Here is a 21,317-nt window from a genome sequence, read left to right on the forward strand (position 1 = left end):
TTGGGTAGACCAGCACTAGATTGATTTACAGCATGTCTAGGTCTCTATGACAACACCACGCCGGCTGACAAAGTTTAGTAGAGAGAAGAGATAAAATCTGTGTTTTTCACCGCTAAAAATGATTTCTATGATTAATTCTGTAGTGATGGTGGACACAGGAGCTGTCAGACAGAAAAAGGACAGAAGAGCAGAGGAAAGCTAAACAAGAGAGTGATACAGCCTGAGCTAAAGGCTAGTTAGGCTTTAGATCGGTCTGTATCACTCTATAACACAGGGGCTGAACTGTTTGTGATAATGTTTGTAGGTTGTTTCTAAAAGTGCTCTATAAATAAAGCTGGTATAGTATGGTATGTTCATTCCAACCCACAGTCAGCAGTTATTCTGCAGTGGTCTGTTCAAACTCAAGAGTCTATCAATAAAATGAAGAGTGAGGTTACGTTAGCTCTGCTCAGTAGATGACTGGCAGGACATAGCTAACCAGGATTTACTAACGTTACACATTACAGACGTGTCTAAGAGCACCAGACCACCAGCTGGGCTCAATATAAACAGTTACTAAACTACTAAACTAAATTGACAGTGTTTACTTGTTGTCACGTATGCCTACAAATATGTCAGAGCACCAGGCTGACAATGTCGCCAACATATAGTCGGCTGCTAAAACGTCTGCTTGATGTCACGTTTCAAACGACAGCGCTATGTAACTGTACTGATAGATACCTTGCCTCAGTGTGTCTTATTCAGTAAAAAGTTGTCTTGAACAAAGAATACTTGTTTCTGTCCAATCTCCGTATAATTCCTGCTTGAGGCTGTCTCCGGAAGTACCGAAAGTCACATACACAGCAAGCCAAAAAAAAGCTGTTTTCACAGCAGAAATTAAGCCATGTACAGCCTGGTTCAAAAAATGTCTCCTGTCTGAGTCTCTAATTTTACTATCGGGGTGAATTTTTTTCTAACTCAGCCATTCAGAGGATATTAAAATCGCAAGCTCGCCCAATCAAAGGCACAGCTCAGGGTCATGTGACTGACAGGTGCCCCATAGCTGTATGCAAAGCCCTTGCCACTACCAATATGGCTGCTATCACCGATGTGCTTCATTTTCCATTTATGAAACAGACGGATTGACATTGGGGAGACTACGTCCATGTTTTATACAGTCTAAAGTTTTAATCCACAATCAAGCTACAAAAAAAATCAAATATCACAGAGCCTCAAAACTCAAGCTCATATAAATATGTAATTAAACACTGAGAGGCTGAGCGGTGCCTAAGTACCCCTGTCTTATTTTATCTGAGGTGTCGCTCTAAAATCTGGTCATGACCCCCTTTTATGGACCAAGGGAACACCATCTGTGCGTTTGTGTCTTACAGGTGGATGGATGAATTGTTATGCGCTGAATTTAGGCCTCAGGTGAAGCATCACCTTGCATAGACTCATGGCCTGGGTGTCTTTTAAACTCACAGATGTGTCTCCCTTTTATCAGTATGCCCAAAATTTAGCAATGTTTCATTAAAAAAAAAACAAACAAACCAAAAAAAACGATCAAGCTTGAATTTAATCTTTGCTAGATTTCATTCACATCTGCTCAAAGCACAGCTTCACTGTTTCAGTGTGTCTCCTCTGAAAGCTTTACCTAAATCACCTGTTCCAGTCCGCTCTAATGGGTCTGCCAGGCAAAACAGATATGCATCGCAAAGAGGAGTGCCCTTCTTGCTCGTTAATGCACATCTTAACAGATATATCTCTATTTGTTGGCTTGGCTGATGCTTTTTCATGCTCCTAAAATGTGACTTCTGTTCCACAGTTATGTGAAATATTAATTTAGAAGTCTAAAAAACCTTGTTGTCAAACACTTAGCTTTGATGTGAAGTGACTTCACAAGCATTAGGTGACATGCAGCGCACAAAAATAACACAGAGACCAAAATATACAGTCACAGAAAGTGCAGTACAGTCAACAGAATGTAACCTTTCTGTCAGTCAATCCTTTCAAAGTAAGTGACCTCAGTACTGTTTGATGCTTTTAAAAGGATTTCTTTAAAAAAAAAATCCCTCTTCTCAATGTACATTAAAACAGAGAAGCCTCCAACACGTCCTTGTGTCATTATTAACCATTACACTGTCTTCTTTGATGTAATGTAGCACAGAAACCAGGAGCAGAGATGACCACTTAATTGATTGGGAATCAACTACCGCATATTTCAGTTTTCCCCCCTTGTAATTCTCTCTACTAATACACCATCCCCTTAAGACACACCACTGGCTGTGTACTGACAGGCAGCCAGGTGTCACAAAGTGTGATTGGTGACAGAAACCAGCAGAAGAAGAAAAAGAAGCCACATAGGGTGCATCTCAATGCGTTAACTTCTTGCTTCCTCTGTCCTATCTCCTCCACGACATCGGAAGTAGTTTCCCAGTCGCCATTTTGAAGACTGTCCCAAAGCGATAATTGCGCTCAGAGGAGAGAGGAGAGAGGATGGAGGAGACTGATCGGAGGAGCTATGATCGAGGAGACACGAGAGCCGGCTTTGCGTAAGTATTTTCACTGAAAGACACGCCCCCATATGGAATATCACTCTCTGATTGGACGCTGCAGCGGCTCAGACTTTACATGAAACTTCACAAACACACAACGGAGTTTAATGAGAGAAAAGACGAGATGAGGACAGGCACTGAGGATCGTTCAGAAACTGATCATAAATCTGGTAATTAAGTGTTCGCTGTGACTTTAAAGCACAAAACACTGAACACAACCATCATCAAATCAATATAACAGAGGATTAATAGGCCTACAGAAAACTGACAGATAAATAATATCTTCCTGAGACACAATAAGGTGGGTTATATTAATACGCTTTAGAGGTCACGATCAGATGGGCTCTAGATAAAGGCTAAATAATTCATAAATATTCTAACAATTACGCATTTTACTGGAAAAGTGATCCATGAGCTCATAAACTGCACACAGAATAAACCGAGAGCAGGTTTTCTTCATAGCAACGTGTTTGTTTAACTGGTAAAAGGAACAGACAAAGCTCTGTTACTATTTCTGTTTTATCAGAGTTGTTACAGCGCACATGCCCAGACACACAAACAGCTGTTAGAGCTGACTGACAGATGATCCTGAGGTGATCAGCTGATGCCGTCATCACTGAAACACGTCGCTTCATGTGACGCTCTGAAGGAGAGGATGTCCCATTGCTCTAAAAACGAATCTCCTCCATCCTCTCTCCTCTCTTCATTTCCTCGCGTCTCTCCATCATCTCTGGTGGGAGGGACTAAGACGCAAGTGAACGACGCATGTGGAAGAAGGAAGGATGGAACTTTGGAGCTTTGAGATGCACCCATAGCACTGTCCCTTCAGGTCCACTACCCACGGTATGTTTACATGCAGCTTAAGAAATCTGACTGTGAGCTCATTCAGCACAAGATCAGACTATTAAAATGTATGTAAACAGGTAAGATGGACCGAGAACAGACTGAGCATAGCTTGATTGACACACAAAGATACTGTGATTGCTATCGGACTGTGGTTGGATTCAGCAGGACTTAGGAAACTCAAACACCAAATTATAAACACAATATGAGCAGCTTGTTCCCAAAAGGAATTCTGTGACAGTTGTTGGGACACACTCTGACTACAATCATGATGACATTGACCAAAAAGTAATGAAGCACCTTTTTCACAAGGTGAAACTTATTTGACATGTATATTGACACTGCAGCATAAAAGCAATTTAGTTTGCAAGAAGTAAGTTTGTTTCTTGTTTTTTAGACTATTTTTTGTGAAACGTTTCACTCTAGCTGATGTGTGTTCTATGTGTCAATTCTATTGTGTTAGATTCTTCATCTGTGTATGTTCATTTCTGTTACCTGTTTCAAATTATACAGATATACAGAATTCAGGGGGGGGGGGGGGGGGGGGGGGGGGGGGGATTGTGCATTAATCGTAATCAAGATAAAAGGTTCAATTAATGGTGGTTTTTAATTTTTGCCATAATTGACCAGCCCTGATCAGGTGTGTCCAAACATGTGCCATCATAACAGACTTACAAAGTCAAACCTCACCCGCCCCTCAGTTGTCTCTTGATACCAGATGATCAGTGGTCAGTTTTCTGCAGTGTTAGGTGCTGCGTAAACATCAACAAACTCTGCTTCTGACCAAGGAACATGTTTTCATGTTCTCATATGTCAGGATGTTTTTATGGCAGGCTCAGGATCTGGATTTCATCAGGACTGTTTGTAATGATGTTCTTCAGTTTATTTTGACCTGGAAACGCAACAAATGTTATCTTCAGATTCATTACCAGGTCTAGACCTGCTCATGTTGTAATATTGTCAAAGACCAAGCATGAAGTCAAGATAAAGAGTTTGCTCTCACTGACTTTCTATGAAAGTCAAAAAAACTCAACAGATTTCTTGAAAAGCAGCCATTTCAGATGACTTGCTCTCAGCGTGAGTCATATACGATTGGATTACAGCTTAGTTTGAAGGAACACCATCATTTCATCATTTTTCTCTTGCAGTGTGCAGTAGGAGCCTGTTGTAGTACACAAATACAATAAAGTTTTGGAGCATCACTCAGCTGAGCTGTTTGAGGCGACAGAGCTCTCACTTTCACTCTAATCTCTCAGTGTGTGTGTTTCACAAGCCCTGTTCAGAGTCCTCTCCTCTTTTCTGACTCCCTGCCTGTTTTTGAACTTCCTTCATCCATCATATATCCACAGAGAGAAGGAGATGCCGAGCCCAGTTCAACATTAATTGACCAAGGGGCTGTTGCAAAATAGAGGAATCCACTTGAGTGTATTCTGTGACCTGCTCCACAATTAAATCTCCTGATTTCATCAACTGGTTTATATGTGTTTGTCATCTGCAGGGCATAAATACTGTAGTACTTTAGTTACTCAAAGCCAGATTGTTCAGTCTGCCAATGACAGACATGTCCAAAGTCAGGCCTGTGGGCCAGTCACACTCTGGGGTCCGTTTTCATACGACCCCCAGCTTTCATCTTGTAATTGTAGCACTGAAATTCAGCACATTCTAAACCGTCTGCACATTTAAATTTTCTGTCAAGGTCACAAATAAAACCAAAGTACCTCAGGTAAAATCTCACTAAACCACATTTGGCCGATACAAGGGCTACTTGTATGAAGTCAAAGCTCTGTACATTCTACAGAAACTCAAGGACTCTTACAGCTGCCGTCTTTAAATGAATGCATTCTTCATACTGAGAAATGTGCGTCATGGACATCCAGATTTCAAAGAACATATTAGAGAACACAAGACTTGGTAAAAATTGAGAAATTTTGCAGAAAAGTTAAAAAATGGTGCAGAAATATTGTTTAAAAAGCAGGATAAGTAAGTAAGTCAAAATAGTCTTAAAAACACTGTGAAAAGCAATCCCGATAAGATAAAGATCCTCATCTTGCCATAAAAAAAACTCATATATTTTCCACATTTTACCCCCTAATGCAGAACATTTTCCTTGGTCAGAAGCAGAGTCAAGAGGCAACATCCGGTTTAGAAAACTAAAGCCTATGCAGGAGTGTAAAAGCTGCAGTTCACTGAGAACCTGCTTGAGGCTCACTGCGGAAAGACTGGAAACTACGTACACCAGTGGTGGATTGGGACTGAAAAACAGCCCGGGACTTTGACTCGGCCCAGCCCACAACAGGACACCTCGGTCAATCCGCCCTGCCCCCTCTCTCATGTTGAGGCTGCGGCGGCCCACCGGTCCATTGGCCCACCGGGGAAATCCCCAGTATCCCTACGCCAGTCCGCCCTTGACGTACACCAAAAGCAAAAAAAAATGACTTTACGACATACAAAGCCGATTAACATCATGGTAAAAGAGAAATGCTTGGTCTGCATCGTTAACTTCTGTATCTGCATACACTGTACAGGGGGGAATTGTATTTGAAGCCCAACGGTTTAGGAGATATTTAGTTAATGAGTTTGTCCAATCAGAGACGCAGCCCAGCTCCTGTGACTAAAGCTATAACTTAAAGGGCTCAAACTCTGCCTCTCGAGTCCGCATTTCCACTATGGCCCCCGCCAACATCAGTTTCATTACTCTGTATCAGGAACAGATGCATAATGTCTCGGAGACTACATCAATATTTTAAACAGCCTACAAGTAGAGTTTGCTGGTGTTTAAGCAGTATGTGACTGCAGAAAACTGACCACTTCTCATTTGGTATCAGTATCCCTCATTATGACTAGGGGTGCACTGGTCACAATTTTCTGGCCGATCACCGATCTTTAAAAAGCCTGACCTCCCATTATAACTGACAGCATATACCTTCAATGTTCCAATTTTATTTCATTGAAAATCATTGAACAATACCTGTGAAGCAATACAATCTTTATGTTTTAACTTAAACAACCAATAAAGTGTCCTGAGTTTTAGATCTCAGAGCGAAAAGCAACAATGGCTGGCTGTCGGATCTTCCCTGAGGTATATAAGATCAGTTTTATATGTAAGAATGGGCCGATCGCTGATCCCCCAAAATTAAGGAAATTGGCACTATTAACAAAACAATATGCTAAAAATCTAACCCTAACCCTTTAAAGGTAATATCTGAAAAGCCCAAACCTGCTCTCTGACTCAAAATCGTAACACTGTCTCTCGACTTTGGGAAGCAAACTGACGTTACACACCGAGTGTCAGTATCCATTTCAGGTCTATGTGTCTGCGCTGACGTGGCTCTGATACACTGATCTAGTGATCAGGGTGTGTCTCAGTGAAAACCTCCCTAGAGGGATGTGGACATCTGCTGCATCTGAGGTCCTGTCACATTAAATTGCATTGATCAACTCCTCTTTTTCCCCTTTGCCTCCTGCACCTCCGTCCTCTCTATATGACTTTGTCCTCCTCATCTTCCTCCTGGGTATGTCTCCGCCGGCTCCCTTCCCCTCCTATACATCACATACCTGTTTCACTCTTTTCTCCTTGACTTTCCTTTTTAGCTTCTCTCACCACCCTGCCCCCATATCACACCTCCCCCCTGCTCTCTCCTCCCCTCCTCTGCCTCCAGGTCACAAGAAGCTCTCCAGCCTCCTGTTCCTGAGTCTTACTTAAAGCTCAGTTATGTCAGCCGGCCTGCAGCAGAGCTGTAACAGACCCCCGGGGATACAGTGACCTTAAAGTACATGGGAAGGTAAGGAGAGACAGGCTGTGATGTAAATGGATAAAGTCTGTCTGAGGAAGCTGAGAGGAGGCAGAACAGGAAGTTTGGTGGGAGGTAGACGAGTGAGTAAAACCTTCTCCTGTTTTGCAAATTGATAAGCACAATTAATTAGTTGTGAAATTCCTGCATCCAATTCCACAACATCACCACCACTGATGAAATAGCTGGATGTGTCATGAAACCTTACATTGCTCAACCACTGATGCATCATAACATATGCAAGTGGCTTCTTAAAACTCTTTATTTACCACAATTAGCATGTACCTGAGTAGCTAATACTTCTTTTAATGACAAATAATTACCAATACAGTAGTTATCGCCAGTGTGTGTTCAGAAAACAACACTGAATAATCCAAAATAAGAGGGATGAGCTTTGATTCATAAACTATGGCTGGAGTCTGCAGCAGCTAAAACGCACACAACATGTCAGATTTTCCTCTAGTATTTTCTTTGGGGGTGTTTTTCCCTCTCAGGGCGTGCAGTTGGAGTGAGCTGTGGACTGTTTTTCACAGTGGAATCACAGAGGAATTTGATGCTGATGCCATGTTTACACCTGTGCTCAGCTGGTAGCTCTGAAGCTGCTCATTGACAAAACTGCTGGTGATTCCTGCAGAACCCTAGATATCAAAGATGCAGAGAGGATTCAGAGGAAGATTAAAAAAAATCTAGGGGGAAAGAGAGCTGGCAGAAGACGGCAGAGGCTTTTAGAGGGGAGATGTAAGCTGTCTTCTCTCTCTCATTATGGGCAACATGAGATCTCAGTTAAATGGGATGGATGAGCTAACAGGAGTCAGATGGGGTCTGGGAAATGCAGTTTGGTGTCCTTAAAGGAGAAGTGGCTGCACCAAGAGATCACCGACCAAATCCTCCTCAATCAATGGCTTCCAGACTGTCCAGGCTGATCATAAAATAGATCTGCTGCTATTGAACCAACTGGACTGACATTAAACTGTTTGCTGTAGGCTTCAGATTGTACTACCTGTTCAGGGAGATCTTCAGTCTGCAAATTACAGGGAGTCTAGGGGGATCTAGGATAGAATAGAATAGAATAGAATAGAATAGAAAATACTTTATTTATCCCCGAGGGGAAATTCAGGAGTCACAGCAGCATTTAAGAAAACAAAAGTAAGAAAGAGTATAGAAAGTGCAAAAATGTCCATAAGAAATTAGATGACGACATCCGTCCACCACTCGTCCACCACTCTCCAGCCCAGCCAGTCTCCACCTCCACAGGGTCCAGGACTGAGCTTCTTCAGCAGTCTGTTCAGTCTCTGTCTCCTGGATCCTGTCTGCTCACAGCAGGCGAAGCTCCTCCGATGTGGGGCCGGCGTCCGATGTCAGCTCCGTCAGCCACGTCCGTGAACAGCACAATGCCGCTGGGTTAGCACAGCTAGCTCATCCATCCCCCGGAGCGAGATTCCACGTTCCCAACAACGATGGATGGAAGGACAGGTCCACGTCGTCACCTCCCAGCTCACATCTGAGAACCAGCACGTCGTCCTCACCTCCTCCTCCTCAGCTCGAGGGAAATCATCAAGCCCTACACTAGTTAGCATTGACATGCTACAGGCTGCTAACAGCTAATTTCGCATGTAAACAATGCAGCCATGGTTACATGTAGGATCTATAGACAAACACAGGAGAAAAGTAGTAAAAAATATCGCCGAAGCCACAAAAAGTTTGGTGTCCGTGACCGACAACGAACCACACAAAGTGATGATCCACTCCAAACACAAAGACGACGAAAAAGAGACGAAAAAACCACAAGAAACGGACAAAGACGAGAGAGCTGCTGCAACAGGCAGCTACCCGGGTAGCGCCTAGCCCTAGGATCCTTTAATTGGCACAAGAGACCCCCTGAAAGCCTCGACTTGAATATTTTTTTTGGGGGGAGAGTATATTTCACCTTACATTGGTTGGCTGGGTTTGTATGTTTGCATGTGTAAGTGTGAGTATATGCCCGAACACTAAGACAGGGAAGCACAAGTGTCCTATTTGTTTGCAGAGCCCATTGCAGAGCAGAGTTTCTCGTGGTCCTGTAGCTGTGTGCATGATTGTCTGTTGGTGACTGTTTTCTCTCTATAGCGCAAGGCAAAGTTTCTCCCTGATTCGTACACAGGCGCACAAACACGTGCGAGCCCATACACAGAGACGAGTACAATCCGCAGAATATATAGAGAGTCAGGAAAAATGATGCCACAACCACAGCAAACCCCCCCCCTTCAGCAACTTTTCACACTGCATCCTCCCCTCTACAAACCTGACAACTGCATGTAACGCTCTCAGCAGCACCATAGCCTGACTGCACACAGAGGCCCTAAGCGTTTATTTTACTTTCTATTTGTGCTTTCTATCACTGTCCTTCAGTAATGTTATGATCAGCATTTTTTTTTGCCCCTGATACCGATTTGATTTTTTAGTATTTAGTATCTGGTGATACAGAGTCCTGATCAGTTGTTTGGGTTTAAAGAGATAAACTTTGCTGAAGAAGAAAAAAGTGAAGCTGCACAATTTTTTTTTTTTTTTGCTTTGACAAAAGTGAAAATTAAAAAAATGAACAGCTTAAGTGACTGATGGGATAAGAAAATGATTAAAATGCCAATCACCAATTTATTAGAAAATACCAGGATCAGCTCTGATATGATACTTGAGATCAGGATCAGGATTTGAGATCTCTTCTATTCTTGTTAAATTGTGTATTAGGGAAACTATAATAACTGAATTTTTCCCTGGGATAATTAAGTACTACCTCCATATATAGTTAGAGACAAAGGACTACTACATGCAGTCCTACACCCTGTCTGTATACAGTAAATTACATTATTTTAGACATTTAAAAGCTCGATTTAACGCCCTTTGAACCCTTTATGCCAGAGTTTAACCCTGTTGGGATCATATTTGGTATAACTACAGTTTAACTAAGAATTATCATGGACATTAAAGACATCTTACCAGATGATTCAAAACTCAATTACATCATGCCTCCTCCATCAGTGTCAGAAGTCATTTATATCCCTTAATCACTACAATATACACACTTTCTTACTTTTGTTCTCTTGATTGCTGCTCTGACTGCTGAATTTTCCCTCAGGAATAAATAAAGCACTTTCTATTCTATTCTATTCTATTCTATTCTGTTGTATTTTTACGATAGGTAGTCAATTTTTCCACTCCAAACCCCCAGCCTTGTTGATATTAATTACAAACATTAGAATTTAAAAACAGAATTGGTTCATAAACACAGGACTTTGAATATGAACAGAAACTTGAAATAAATCATTTTTTTAATCTCTCTCTCTCTCTCTCTCCCTCTTTTTTTTTTTTTTTTTTTACTTTTTTTTCATAAAGTTTTCACACCATTATCCATTTTGGTTTAAACAACTGTTGATATACACTGTAGTTTTTATTAAATCTACCACACTTATAAAACCAACACTTGAAATTAAGGCGATTACTGACAAACCTTGCTCAAATGAAGCCATTCATCCCAATCAAGCTCACATTGAGAGAAACAAACCGGCCACATTTCTTGTTTTTCAACAAATACTGTCACTGTAGGCATCCCTATGAGGAAAGCCCAACTAAAATCTTTCTTATCTTTTTTCTTATCATTTCACTAATTTCAAACATCTAAAAAATAAGTCCTTGACTAATCACTAAATACACACACACCCATACACACACACACACACCCACACTAAAAGTCACTCAGTCAGTCTCATTCACAAACCATGGTCTAACTCACCCATAGCAAAGAACGGGATCCCCAGGAGCGTGGAGTTGAACTTCCCGTCCGATATAAAGAAGATTCCTGCGGCCGTGACGTTGGCGATGCAGATGGTCAGCACACCCAGGAGGCCCAGGAACGGCTTACCCCTCAAACAGTCCCGCATGGAGCTGGAGATGGTGGCAGCCAGGAGCACCAGCACGAGGCTAACCAGCACTTCCCCCTTGGCCAGCACGCCCGTCTGGTGGAAGTCCCGCCACAAGCTGAAAGAGGTGAGGGACTGGATGTGGAGCTGGTCAGTCGGGTGGGGTGCCTCGGCTGTGGACAGCCGGCTGACCAGGGCACAGAATTCGTTCTCCCAGCGTTCAGCGATCGCATCCTGCACCACAGGTCCATGGTTGCGGAGGTAGTAGGTAATCTGGACAGCACGGGCGAACTTGACCTGCTGGTCCCGGCTGTTGGGTGAGAAGGACACGCCACCCAGCTGGTGGCCGATGAAAGACACACGACCATCCTGTAGAGGATTAAAAAATAGAAGAGCTTAGCTTTAACGTGTCTGTTTTCAAAAAGTTTCAGCGCCACAGGACTCAAAACATCTTCAGGGTTTTCTGACACTGAACAGAAAACACAAGCCTTTCACCCACTGGACTAAAGCATGTCTGTGAAATCACCTCTATATCACAACACAGATTTTCCTTGATGATACCTTTAGTGCACCATTGGGGTGCTTTTTGTCTGCAGGAACTTTCCCTGAGAACTGGAACTTTTTGGGGAACTGTATTTTTCAAGGAAGTACATTTAGTACATTTTCCTGGGGGAAAAGATTTAGGGCCAGTCCCAATTCTTCTCCTTAGCCCTTACTTTTGTGCGTGCAGACTTGTGTCCAAAGTTTCTGTAAGATCAGAGTGAAGGACAACAATTTTCAATTGTTTGTTACACTACGCTGAAATTAGTCACGTTTTAAATTGTTGGTTGTATTCTGAAATCATCCATTATAATGACCTGCCCAACGCTGCTATAGCGATAGCAACAGCAAAATCTAATAGTAGCTACACAGACATCAGACCAGGGAGACAAAATCACAGTAAATGGACTTTACTACAATGAACTGCATTTCATGAATGACCAGACAGGTAAGCAGCATTCAAGAGCTGCAGAAGCTACATAAGCTTCGTAGCCTCATAGTTACTGTAGCTTCTGAATAGTAAAGTCAGCTTTTCATGGCTTAGCTGTCCCACTACTACTACTGTAGTGAAGTCTGTTTGCTGTAAGTTTATCAACCTAATCTGACATTGGTTTATCATCAGTTTGTAAAAATGTGTTTTGTTTGGAAGTGAATAAACAGTCGCTCTGCCTATGACAGCCAGTGAAAGCCAGGGGTGTCTTGTTTCTAAGCGATGTGTTTTTACTAAAACATTAAGGAAATATGCACCGATGGATCAGTGCACATTTCCTTAATTTTGGGGGATCAGCAATCAGCCCATCCTTACATATGAAACTGATCTCTTACACCTCTGGGAAGGTCTGACAGCCAGCTATTGTTGCTTTTTGCTCTGAAACCTAAAACTCAGGACACTTATTGGTTGTTTAAGTCAAACCATGAAGATTTCATAGCTTCACAGGTATTGTTCAATGATTTTCAATAAAATAAGATTGGAACATTAAAGGGATATGCTGTCAGTTATAAAACATTAAAAAAAGGAAAATCGGTATCGGGCCAAATCGGTATCAGCAGGTCAGGCTTTTTAAAGATCGGTGATCGGCCAGAAAACTGTGATTGGTGCATCCCTAGTTTTCACCCCTTACCCTTGTCCTTGAAAACGGAGGGCCAAAGAAGTAGACGAAGGGGTAAGACAAAGGGGAAGAGGTAAGAGTGACAATTGGGGTTGGCCCTTACCACTAAACGTGGTCCTGCCTGGAGGGGAAGTACTTCCAGATGCACAGTAACTTTGGGGTTGGAGCCTGCAAGTCAGAACTGGCCTTAGTTATTGTTATACTGCCCTCTACTGGTCCATCAGCATGTTGCAGTAATTTTTTTTTTCTCAATACGACACAGGTCTGATATAATCAACTTAAGTTTTGGGCCATGACTGAAATGCATACAAACAATTGGCCACAAAAATGTAGAGACTGGGAGCAAAAAATAGGTTGAAAGTTGGAAATCCTGTTTTGAACTGTAGCATGCAATAATTATTAGTTTTTGTTTAATTTGGAGACACACTAACAAATCTTTTGTTGTATGACCTGAGACAAGCTGTAAATAAGGTAAAAGTAAGTAAAAGTGTTCTGGTGATGGGCACACAATCATACAAACATGTCACATTTCATTTCACATGGTTGGAAATATTTCTGCAGGATCCAACATGAGCTTGTTTGAAGTTCTCACACTTTTTTCTACACACATCTTGATAAAATCCATTTTTTCTGAGACATTTTAGATATTATTTACTCTAATATGATCAATCTCGTGTTTGCCTTGTCCTATTTACTTCCTTCCATCTGACATACTTTTTTCTTCTTCTGTATCTAACAGTTAAAAAGGATTATAAAACCTGAAAGACAGTAGACAGAGCCAATCAAAAAATAGCTATTTTAAGCAGTTTCTTGTGGGAACAGAGCTAAAGTTCATCCCAGCAAAAGTAAAACTTCTTTTAAGAAGACGATGTCTGTATAACAAGCACAGAAATAAACCATGGCTGTGACATCAAAGAGGAGGATGAGGCATAAGAAGTCAGGCAAATGAATTAGCCAAGACAGCTCGTCAAACAGGCAGACAGAGAGCAGAAGGATTCAGGAACATGAAGGGTACAGAGCGCCTGATGCATCCTGAGGAGAGCTGCAGAGGGAGGAGGTCACATCCGTTGTCAGGAAAGGAAGAGTGCATATCACATTTGAGAGGAGTTAAATGAGAACATGTATGGATACTGTATGCAGTCATTAAATTAGGATGAGACAGCTTCTTCTATTTACACAGAGTTTTATAAAAACTTACAGGCAGGCCTCATTTTTATTAGTTTTTATTACATAAGAATGACCTGGGCAAATTCATCAACTATCTCTCAATCACCACCTAGTTTTTGCAGTTTCACTGAGCTCCTTTATATCATCAGTCTCAGACATTTTCACCGGCAGCACCTCCACCTCTACTTCCACCTCCACCTCCACCATTAGTGTCTGAACTCTAGAGGGGCAACAATTTTGGTGCTGCTCAGGGCAGACACCATTCAATCACCTCATCTCTCTGACTTCCAGCGCCACCATTTAGCATGCTGTGCCTTTGAACATCTAACTGTGGACATTACTGTGGAGTTTTGTGATTTCTCCATGTTGTTTTGTTCATGTCTCTAATAGTTTGTGATTCTGTACAGCTGCTGCAGCAAGGTACTCAAGGATGCTTGCTTGACTCTTGATAGGACTTCCTGATTTTTATATGTATTCATATTTACACTAAAGCATTGAAGGATGTTCAAACATTTTTATTCCCAGGAGCCCCATGCAGTCTCTTTCAGCACTTTGAGGGACTTTTTCTGGGATCATTCATGAATAAAACGCCTGATCTTGTATTGTGGTCCCTTGACCAGCCAGGCTGCTTACTTAAGAAAGTTTTGAATCTCAGTGTTGATATGGTTAGTTCTTTGTAAAATGATTTTTTTTTCTAAATATTTGGGACACTTCTTGCATACTAATGACTATGAAAGATCAGGGGAGCATGAAAGAAACGCTACTTTTTACACAGAGACTGTCATACTCAAACTAAAGTCTCAGTATCTTTAACTTTTGGTCTAGGTTTTCCAAATGAACTGCAATGTTACACAATGTCATTCCTGAACTAATTAGTAAAAGGAGCAAAATATGGGTTTATTTTACATTTCAAAGCTTCAAAATATTAATAAAAGTTATAACAAAAGTCCTTTTCTCATGCAAACCCTGTACCTCTCTCAGCACTCTTGTGTGTGGAAGTGGTGAACAGCTTTTACTGAATCAGTCTAACACAAAAAACAAACAGTGAAGTCACTTCTGTTGTTCAACACCTGCTCAATCAAACTGGACACCTTACTAGAAGCAACCACTGGAGAAAACTTATACAATGACATTTAGCACATCAGACTTGTTAAAACTGGAAAGTAATATTTAAATTTTGGTTCCAACACCTGATTATGATTGTTTTGCTTCCTTCAACTTAGTGTGAAACTTTTAATCTACATAAGAGCAAGTCCGCATCCACAGAAGCCATTATTTCTGAAGCAGCACTGTGTGGAAAAACTAGAAACATACGTATTTTCTTATTTTGATGCTTGGCTGCCTAAAATTGAATAAAGACAAAGAGGAGTGGCTGTTGTGCATAGATTCTTTTGAAATCTTGACAATTGGTGGATCATACTAACGCATCACAGCAGCTTCTTGTCCTTGAAGACTACTGTGCACGAAGCTTCACCAACAGGACGGTTGTGTAAGGACATTTTTCAGTCTAAAATATGAATAAAAAGTGTAGCTAAATATGTCCATTGCTGCTTGCTATACCTTTTAACCTTTCATATACTGTCCTTATGCTGGCACATGTTTATACTTACATTAACACTCAGTATCATTGTCTCCATATACCCAATGATAGTTATAGGAGATAAAAGATTTATACCAAGGGTGTTCAAACTATTTTCAAAAAGGCCACATTTGATTTTGTGGAAAATACCTAGGGCCAGTAGAGATGGATACCTTTCACATTTGAAACGATCCAGTACCGATACCTGGTATCTGGCAATCGGCATCAGTACTCAATGGTACCAATTTTCGGTAATTGTATGTGTTTTTGTGGTAACAAATATTAATTTGTTTACAAAATACAATCTCAGATGATGTGTTCATGTCCAGCACGGATAATCGCCTACTCTTCCGCCCCCCCACAGTCACAAGGATGTGTTTATGTACCAAGACATGGTACCGTTTGGTTTTACTTGACTTGGTGCTTGGTATACAGACGAAAATTGGTCAGTACCTATAAAAGTACCTAATTTGGTACCCATCCTTAAGGGTTAGCAGCTCTTACTGAAATATTTATTGTGTGGTCAAACATACTTGTTCCATCATTACAGACTTATGACCTCAAACCTCACCTATCCCTTAGTTATAGTTCGATACCAGACGCTAAGTGGTCAGTTTTCTGCAGTGTTACGAGAACATCAGCAAATTCTACTTCATCTCAAGGATATAGCTCTCCACTAGGGGGCAAAATGGGTAAACTAAGTCAGAGAGTTTTTATGGCCGGGATCTGGATTTTCTGTGATTATTTTACTGTATGTTTTTAAGCCTATTGTGACACATCAGGATGAGGGGCACAAGTGCTGACCAGGGCATCCCTCCAATAAAGGTTTTTCTATATAGTGCTTAACAGCTTAATTAGCCCACCACCCAGTGTAAAGTGTTTGCCAACACTGCCCTAAATTCACAGTATACTGCTGACTACCAAAACACTTTATGTTTGTGTAAGGGTTAATCCACCAGTTTGTACAAGCGCTTGAATAAAACTTTTACATTCAATGCTGAATTCTCAAGTACTGCCTTACAAGAAAAGCTGAAAAAAGTAATTAACTTTTGATTGACAAATTACAAGGATTTACTTGTGTTCCTGAACGGAAAAATTTGTTTTAGCGTGTTATTATTATTTTCATGAATTTGAATTCTCAGAGAATTCCAGTTTTCTGGACTAAAACCTGGATTCAGCTTGAAACTCCTTACTCCTGTTAAAAAAAGTGAAGTGGAGGAAACTCACTGAGAAAGAAAGAGTCAGAGTTAAAGCACTTCATGATGCTGCGTGGATCTCCCTGTTTTGTGACAGGTGGTCTAGTAAATTTGTTGAACACTGTATACTTATAGAATGAAAACTATGAATGTCTGGTAAAAAAAATATCCTCAAATGCAAAATTCTCTGAAAAAAAGAGCTTTTTCCCTCAGCTTACTGTGTGTTTGACTGTTACTTGTTCTGTGAAATACAAAATGTGCCTTCAGTGAAATTATACAGAGCAGACTACAACATGACAAAGGCTGGCCCCCTATTCCTCAGATGCAGACACAGTTTAAGTAGCTGAAAATGCTGTAGCACTATACAACATAGACTACAACCATATTCTTCCTGATCATATTGCTTTCATTCAAATCACTCTATAACCTTGCAATACAAAAGCTATGTGGTGTACCAAGGGTTAAAAGGGGTTAAATTGGTATCAGCACAAAAATTCAAGATGCTAAAAGAGACTTTAAGAACCTAATGTGCATGAAAAAGATTTCAGCATGGTATGCTCTGTGCAATTAGCAAAGCACATCTGCACCAGATGCATCTGTGGGGGTTGCGCACCTGAATTTCTGCAGCTTCCTGACATGTTTGGTTGTGTGTTGCTACTGCAGTGTGATTAATACTGCTCCACGTGTGCAGTCTGATCACTCTTAGTAAGTGAAAGGAGGATCAAGGCGATCAGGATACATGTGAGATGACTTACACCTGTAACCATGCCATGCTGCATGTGTAACCAGCAGAAGGCGGGAGGGAGACACTGCATCAGGAGAGGAGAGGGAGAGAAAAAAAGGCAGGATATCCCTGTGTCTGTGTCAGTGTGTGTGTGACTGACTGACTGACTGACTGAGGGGCTACATTTAGCCAATCAATTCACCTGCACCAACAAGGGAGGGGATTGAAAACTGCATAGCTGGCTGTCTGTGTTATGGAAAGGGTTCCCTCTCCAGCTGATATATGTAGCAATCTCCAGCTTCACATCAGCAAACACCAAACCACTGCGTTCATTCAGAAATTATGGGCCAGCCAACTCCAGCTATTCATGTGTGCAGCCTGCAGATATACTGTCAACATAGGTCTGATGAATATTTCATATAACATCGTGTTATTAATTTATATTGTGGTTGGTGATGGTGGTTGTGGTGATGGTGTGTGTGTGTTGTGTGTGCACAGGCCTGGTTGGCATGCATGTTACAGGGGCTGCAGAAACCTCACCTTTAACGTTGTGTTCGGATAGCTCACGGGCACCTTATGGAAAGTGCTGTTGGAAAGCACAGCCTGTCTGATATCTTCGAAGATGGTGATGATATCATCCAAGAGGCAGCGCTTATCCCTGTGGCTCAAGACGCAGAGGTGCGCGAACGTGTAATTGAATCCCTTGTAATTGACGCGCAAATCCAACACCTGCTTGTGGACCTGCAGGACCTGGTCAGCCAGCTCCAAGATGTTCCCCCCGGATTTAGCCAGAAGGATCAGCCTGCCATATCTGCCCGGGGTGTGTAAATCCGAGTACAGCTTGTGCTTCGACTGATCGATGGGAAACAGGCTGTTGGCGAGACTCCGCTCGATCTTTGCGAGGCTGTGAGTAGGGGCGACCAGCACCTCTAGGTCCGTCTCCGGCTTGAAACGGCTCAGTACGGTAGATCCAAAAATGATGGTGAGGACCGCGGGGACAGTGAGGAAGAAAACGGGATGCCTGCTAACGAATAAGCCCAGCCAGTAGAATGAAGCCTTGAGCCCTCTGTGTATCACTTGCCGCAGCATCCTCCACAAAATCCAGCTTGCAGATGCCCCGTCTCCTCCGATGAAGCACATGTGACATCAGACTCCGTTCCCAGCTTAGTCCGACTCTTAAGAGAATAACACCAGGCTACACCACCACCACCACGACCACCACCACCATGCACACTCTTTCACACACGCACACACACACACGCACACCACAACACCTGGAAAACAGCACTGCAGCAATTCGCAGCAAGACGGAGGGACACAGACAGGCCGACAGTCAGAAAATCATCGTGCATCAGCCGATCAAGTCGAGTTCGTGTTGTGTGGTCTCAAGCCATTCCGCTTCCGTGTGATGGGGAAAAGAAGTCGACGAGAATCCCTTCCTGCACCGGCTGCAGTAGCAGCATCGAGCCGCGGCGGCGAGAGGTGCATGTGTGCTCGCTGTGTGCATCCACAGCCCTCACACCAGCAGTGGCGTCTGATTTATGTACCTGACTGTAACCATGTTGCGGGGGAAGGGGGGCGGGGTGAGGAGGGGAGTGGGGAGGGGGGGCAGGATGATTGTGCCTGGTTATTTTAGGAACAGTGGCAGCAACATGAGAGTTGTAAAATGTGTCCTGCAGGTGGCTTAATGGCCAAAAGCACTTGCAGGGATGAGTCACGGTTAGCTCCGTGAATGGGGGAAACCCACCTTGTGTAGTGCTTCATGCTGAGTGGTTTTAACAGGCCTGAGCAGAGTGGTGTGACAGGGCCAGGCAAAACACAACCTCCTCTCAATGTCTGGAATAAAGCCTTCCTGTTTAAGGGGATTGACATCCAGTGATTGTATCCAAAAGACACACACACACACACACACACACACACACACACACACACACACACACACACACACACACACACACACACACACACACACACACACACACACACACACACACACCTCTTAAACCTAAGCCATTACCACTTCTGTTAATCAAGTTTATTGTTTTAAGTGCACGCTGGCACCCAAGTAGCCTGACACTTCATCTGTTGTGCTTTCATCACTGACTTACATTAATTTTCTGCCTGTGTAAAGAAAGAAGAAACTAAAGGGAAATGATAATTAAATGCTCATTTGTCAGCTATTCTGAGTAAGTCTTGTTACATCAGCCTGTTCTTATTCCGTAGAATGACCACATTTGACCTTGAGCCATCTCATGTTTGGTATGATTCAGCAGAAAGAAAGCCCCAGTAACATTTAGATAGTTTAACGTAACATGAGGACAATGCATTTTACCATCAGCTACCTTTGGTGCACGCCTTGATCTGGCAGCAGAGAATCACTGCTGGATGAGAGAATACTCTGCACCCTCTCTACTTGGCGTGCTGTACGTGTATTATTAAACATCTGTCTTTTTAATAAATCATGCTTGTGTTACATACCCCGGATGATACCAGATAATTTATTCTACCTTAAAGGCCCTGTGAGGACTTTTTTAAGTGATCTTGAAACTGTCCCACTTTAATATATTGGCCTGTTCAAAATCCATAATTTAAAATGAGATCATCAGCGCCAAAATCAGTTATTTTTATGTACTATTTTCAGTATCCATGGTCAAGTTGGATTTTACAGAAAGGACACGGCATTGGCATTACGCTGGTCTATCTTTGGCAGTTTTTACTTGATTCTTAATTTATTACCTGTCTTTATTTCAAAGAATGTCGGTAAACTATTGCTCTATGAATGCTACCAAACTATAATATTAAAGGCAATGTGTGGACCATTTGTTTGATACGATTACAGTAAAACTTTTAATATTTAAAGATGCAATGAGGAGGATCTGTTTAAATAGACTGCCTCATCACCTTTTGGTCCGAAGTCTCACGCACACTGTTGTAAAGATGTGACTTTTAACCAGGCATGTGTTTTGTTCTGGAGCATATTTTCTCTGTTCAAGGCACCTTTTTCCTGGACACAACGCAACGAGGTAAGGTATTTATCAGTACAATTAAGTAGTACAGGAGGTCCTCAACTTACGTTGTTTTGACTACGACGCCAAGAAATATTAAAAAATAAAGTTTTCAAAGTTACACCGCTCTATTTGTAAGCTCCTACGATGCAAACTAGTTTTTGACCCATATGAATACACAGCTATGCAGTGCTACACGGTCATCAGCATCGTCCACTTTGTCTCAAGTCGCGTCATAGTGTAGATCGTCTGTGTTTGTACGCTGTAATTTTCTTGGTATCTCCACCTTTTTCGCATCATGGACACAAAATGGAAAGCAGGATCAGTATAATACATGTATTTGGATAGTTATTTAGAGGTTTAAGGGGTATTTAGGGAAAAAAAACAGACTTACATGGAATTTTGGGTTACAATGCGTCGTAGGAACGAAACTTGTTCGTAACTCGAGGACCGCCTGTAATGTTATTTGAAATATGACAACAAGCAAACGTAGGTTGTTAGCATACATCTGCCATATGTAGCGCTACTAGCAGTCTGGTGCTACAACATATCTGTAGGCTAACATGACAACACGCAAACTGTCAGTTCGTACAGTAGTTTAGTAGCCATCCATATGTAGCGCTGACAGCTCAATGCTGTGAGATGTGTCGGTAATGTGTAATGTTTGTAAATCCTGGTTATATTCTGCCAGTCATCTACCAAGCAGAGCTAACGTAACCTCACTCTTCATTTTATTTATAGACTCTCAAGCTTGAACAGACCACTGCAGAATAACTGCTGACTGTGGGTTGGAATGAACGTTATCACAAACAACTTAGCCCTTTTAGCCAACGTATTGAGTCAGAGTGAGACAACCAAGCGGCAACCTCTGGTCTCAAAATATGAAGCCATGTGGAATAGCTAAAATCTGCAGCCCGCTGTGTGTCCACTTGAGGC

The 21,317-nt window shown here is 42.0% G+C and overlaps 1 protein-coding gene across 1 annotated transcript in view; it reads right to left on the reverse strand.

Annotated features, from left to right (window-relative positions):
• ptchd4 (patched domain containing 4) overlaps positions 1 to 18,907 on the reverse strand; it is a 38,640-nt gene extending 19,733 nt beyond the window's left edge. The window contains exons 1-2 of the mRNA XM_074684834.1: positions 17,917 to 18,907; positions 10,935 to 11,430 (exon numbers count right to left, since the gene is read on the reverse strand). Coding sequence (XP_074540935.1) covers positions 10,935 to 11,430; positions 17,917 to 18,516 — 1,096 coding nt within the window. The 5' untranslated portion in view covers positions 18,517 to 18,907. The remainder of the gene's footprint in view (positions 1 to 10,934; positions 11,431 to 17,916) is intronic.
• Positions 18,908 to 21,317: the final 2,410 nt, after the last annotated feature.

Source organism: Halichoeres trimaculatus, unplaced genomic scaffold (assembly GCF_033239565.1).
Source record: "Halichoeres trimaculatus isolate MK-OKI-2021-1 unplaced genomic scaffold, fHalTri1.1 fHalTri1_scaffold_13, whole genome shotgun sequence".
In the NCBI taxonomy this organism is placed as follows: domain Eukaryota; kingdom Metazoa; phylum Chordata; class Actinopteri; order Labriformes; family Labridae; genus Halichoeres; species Halichoeres trimaculatus.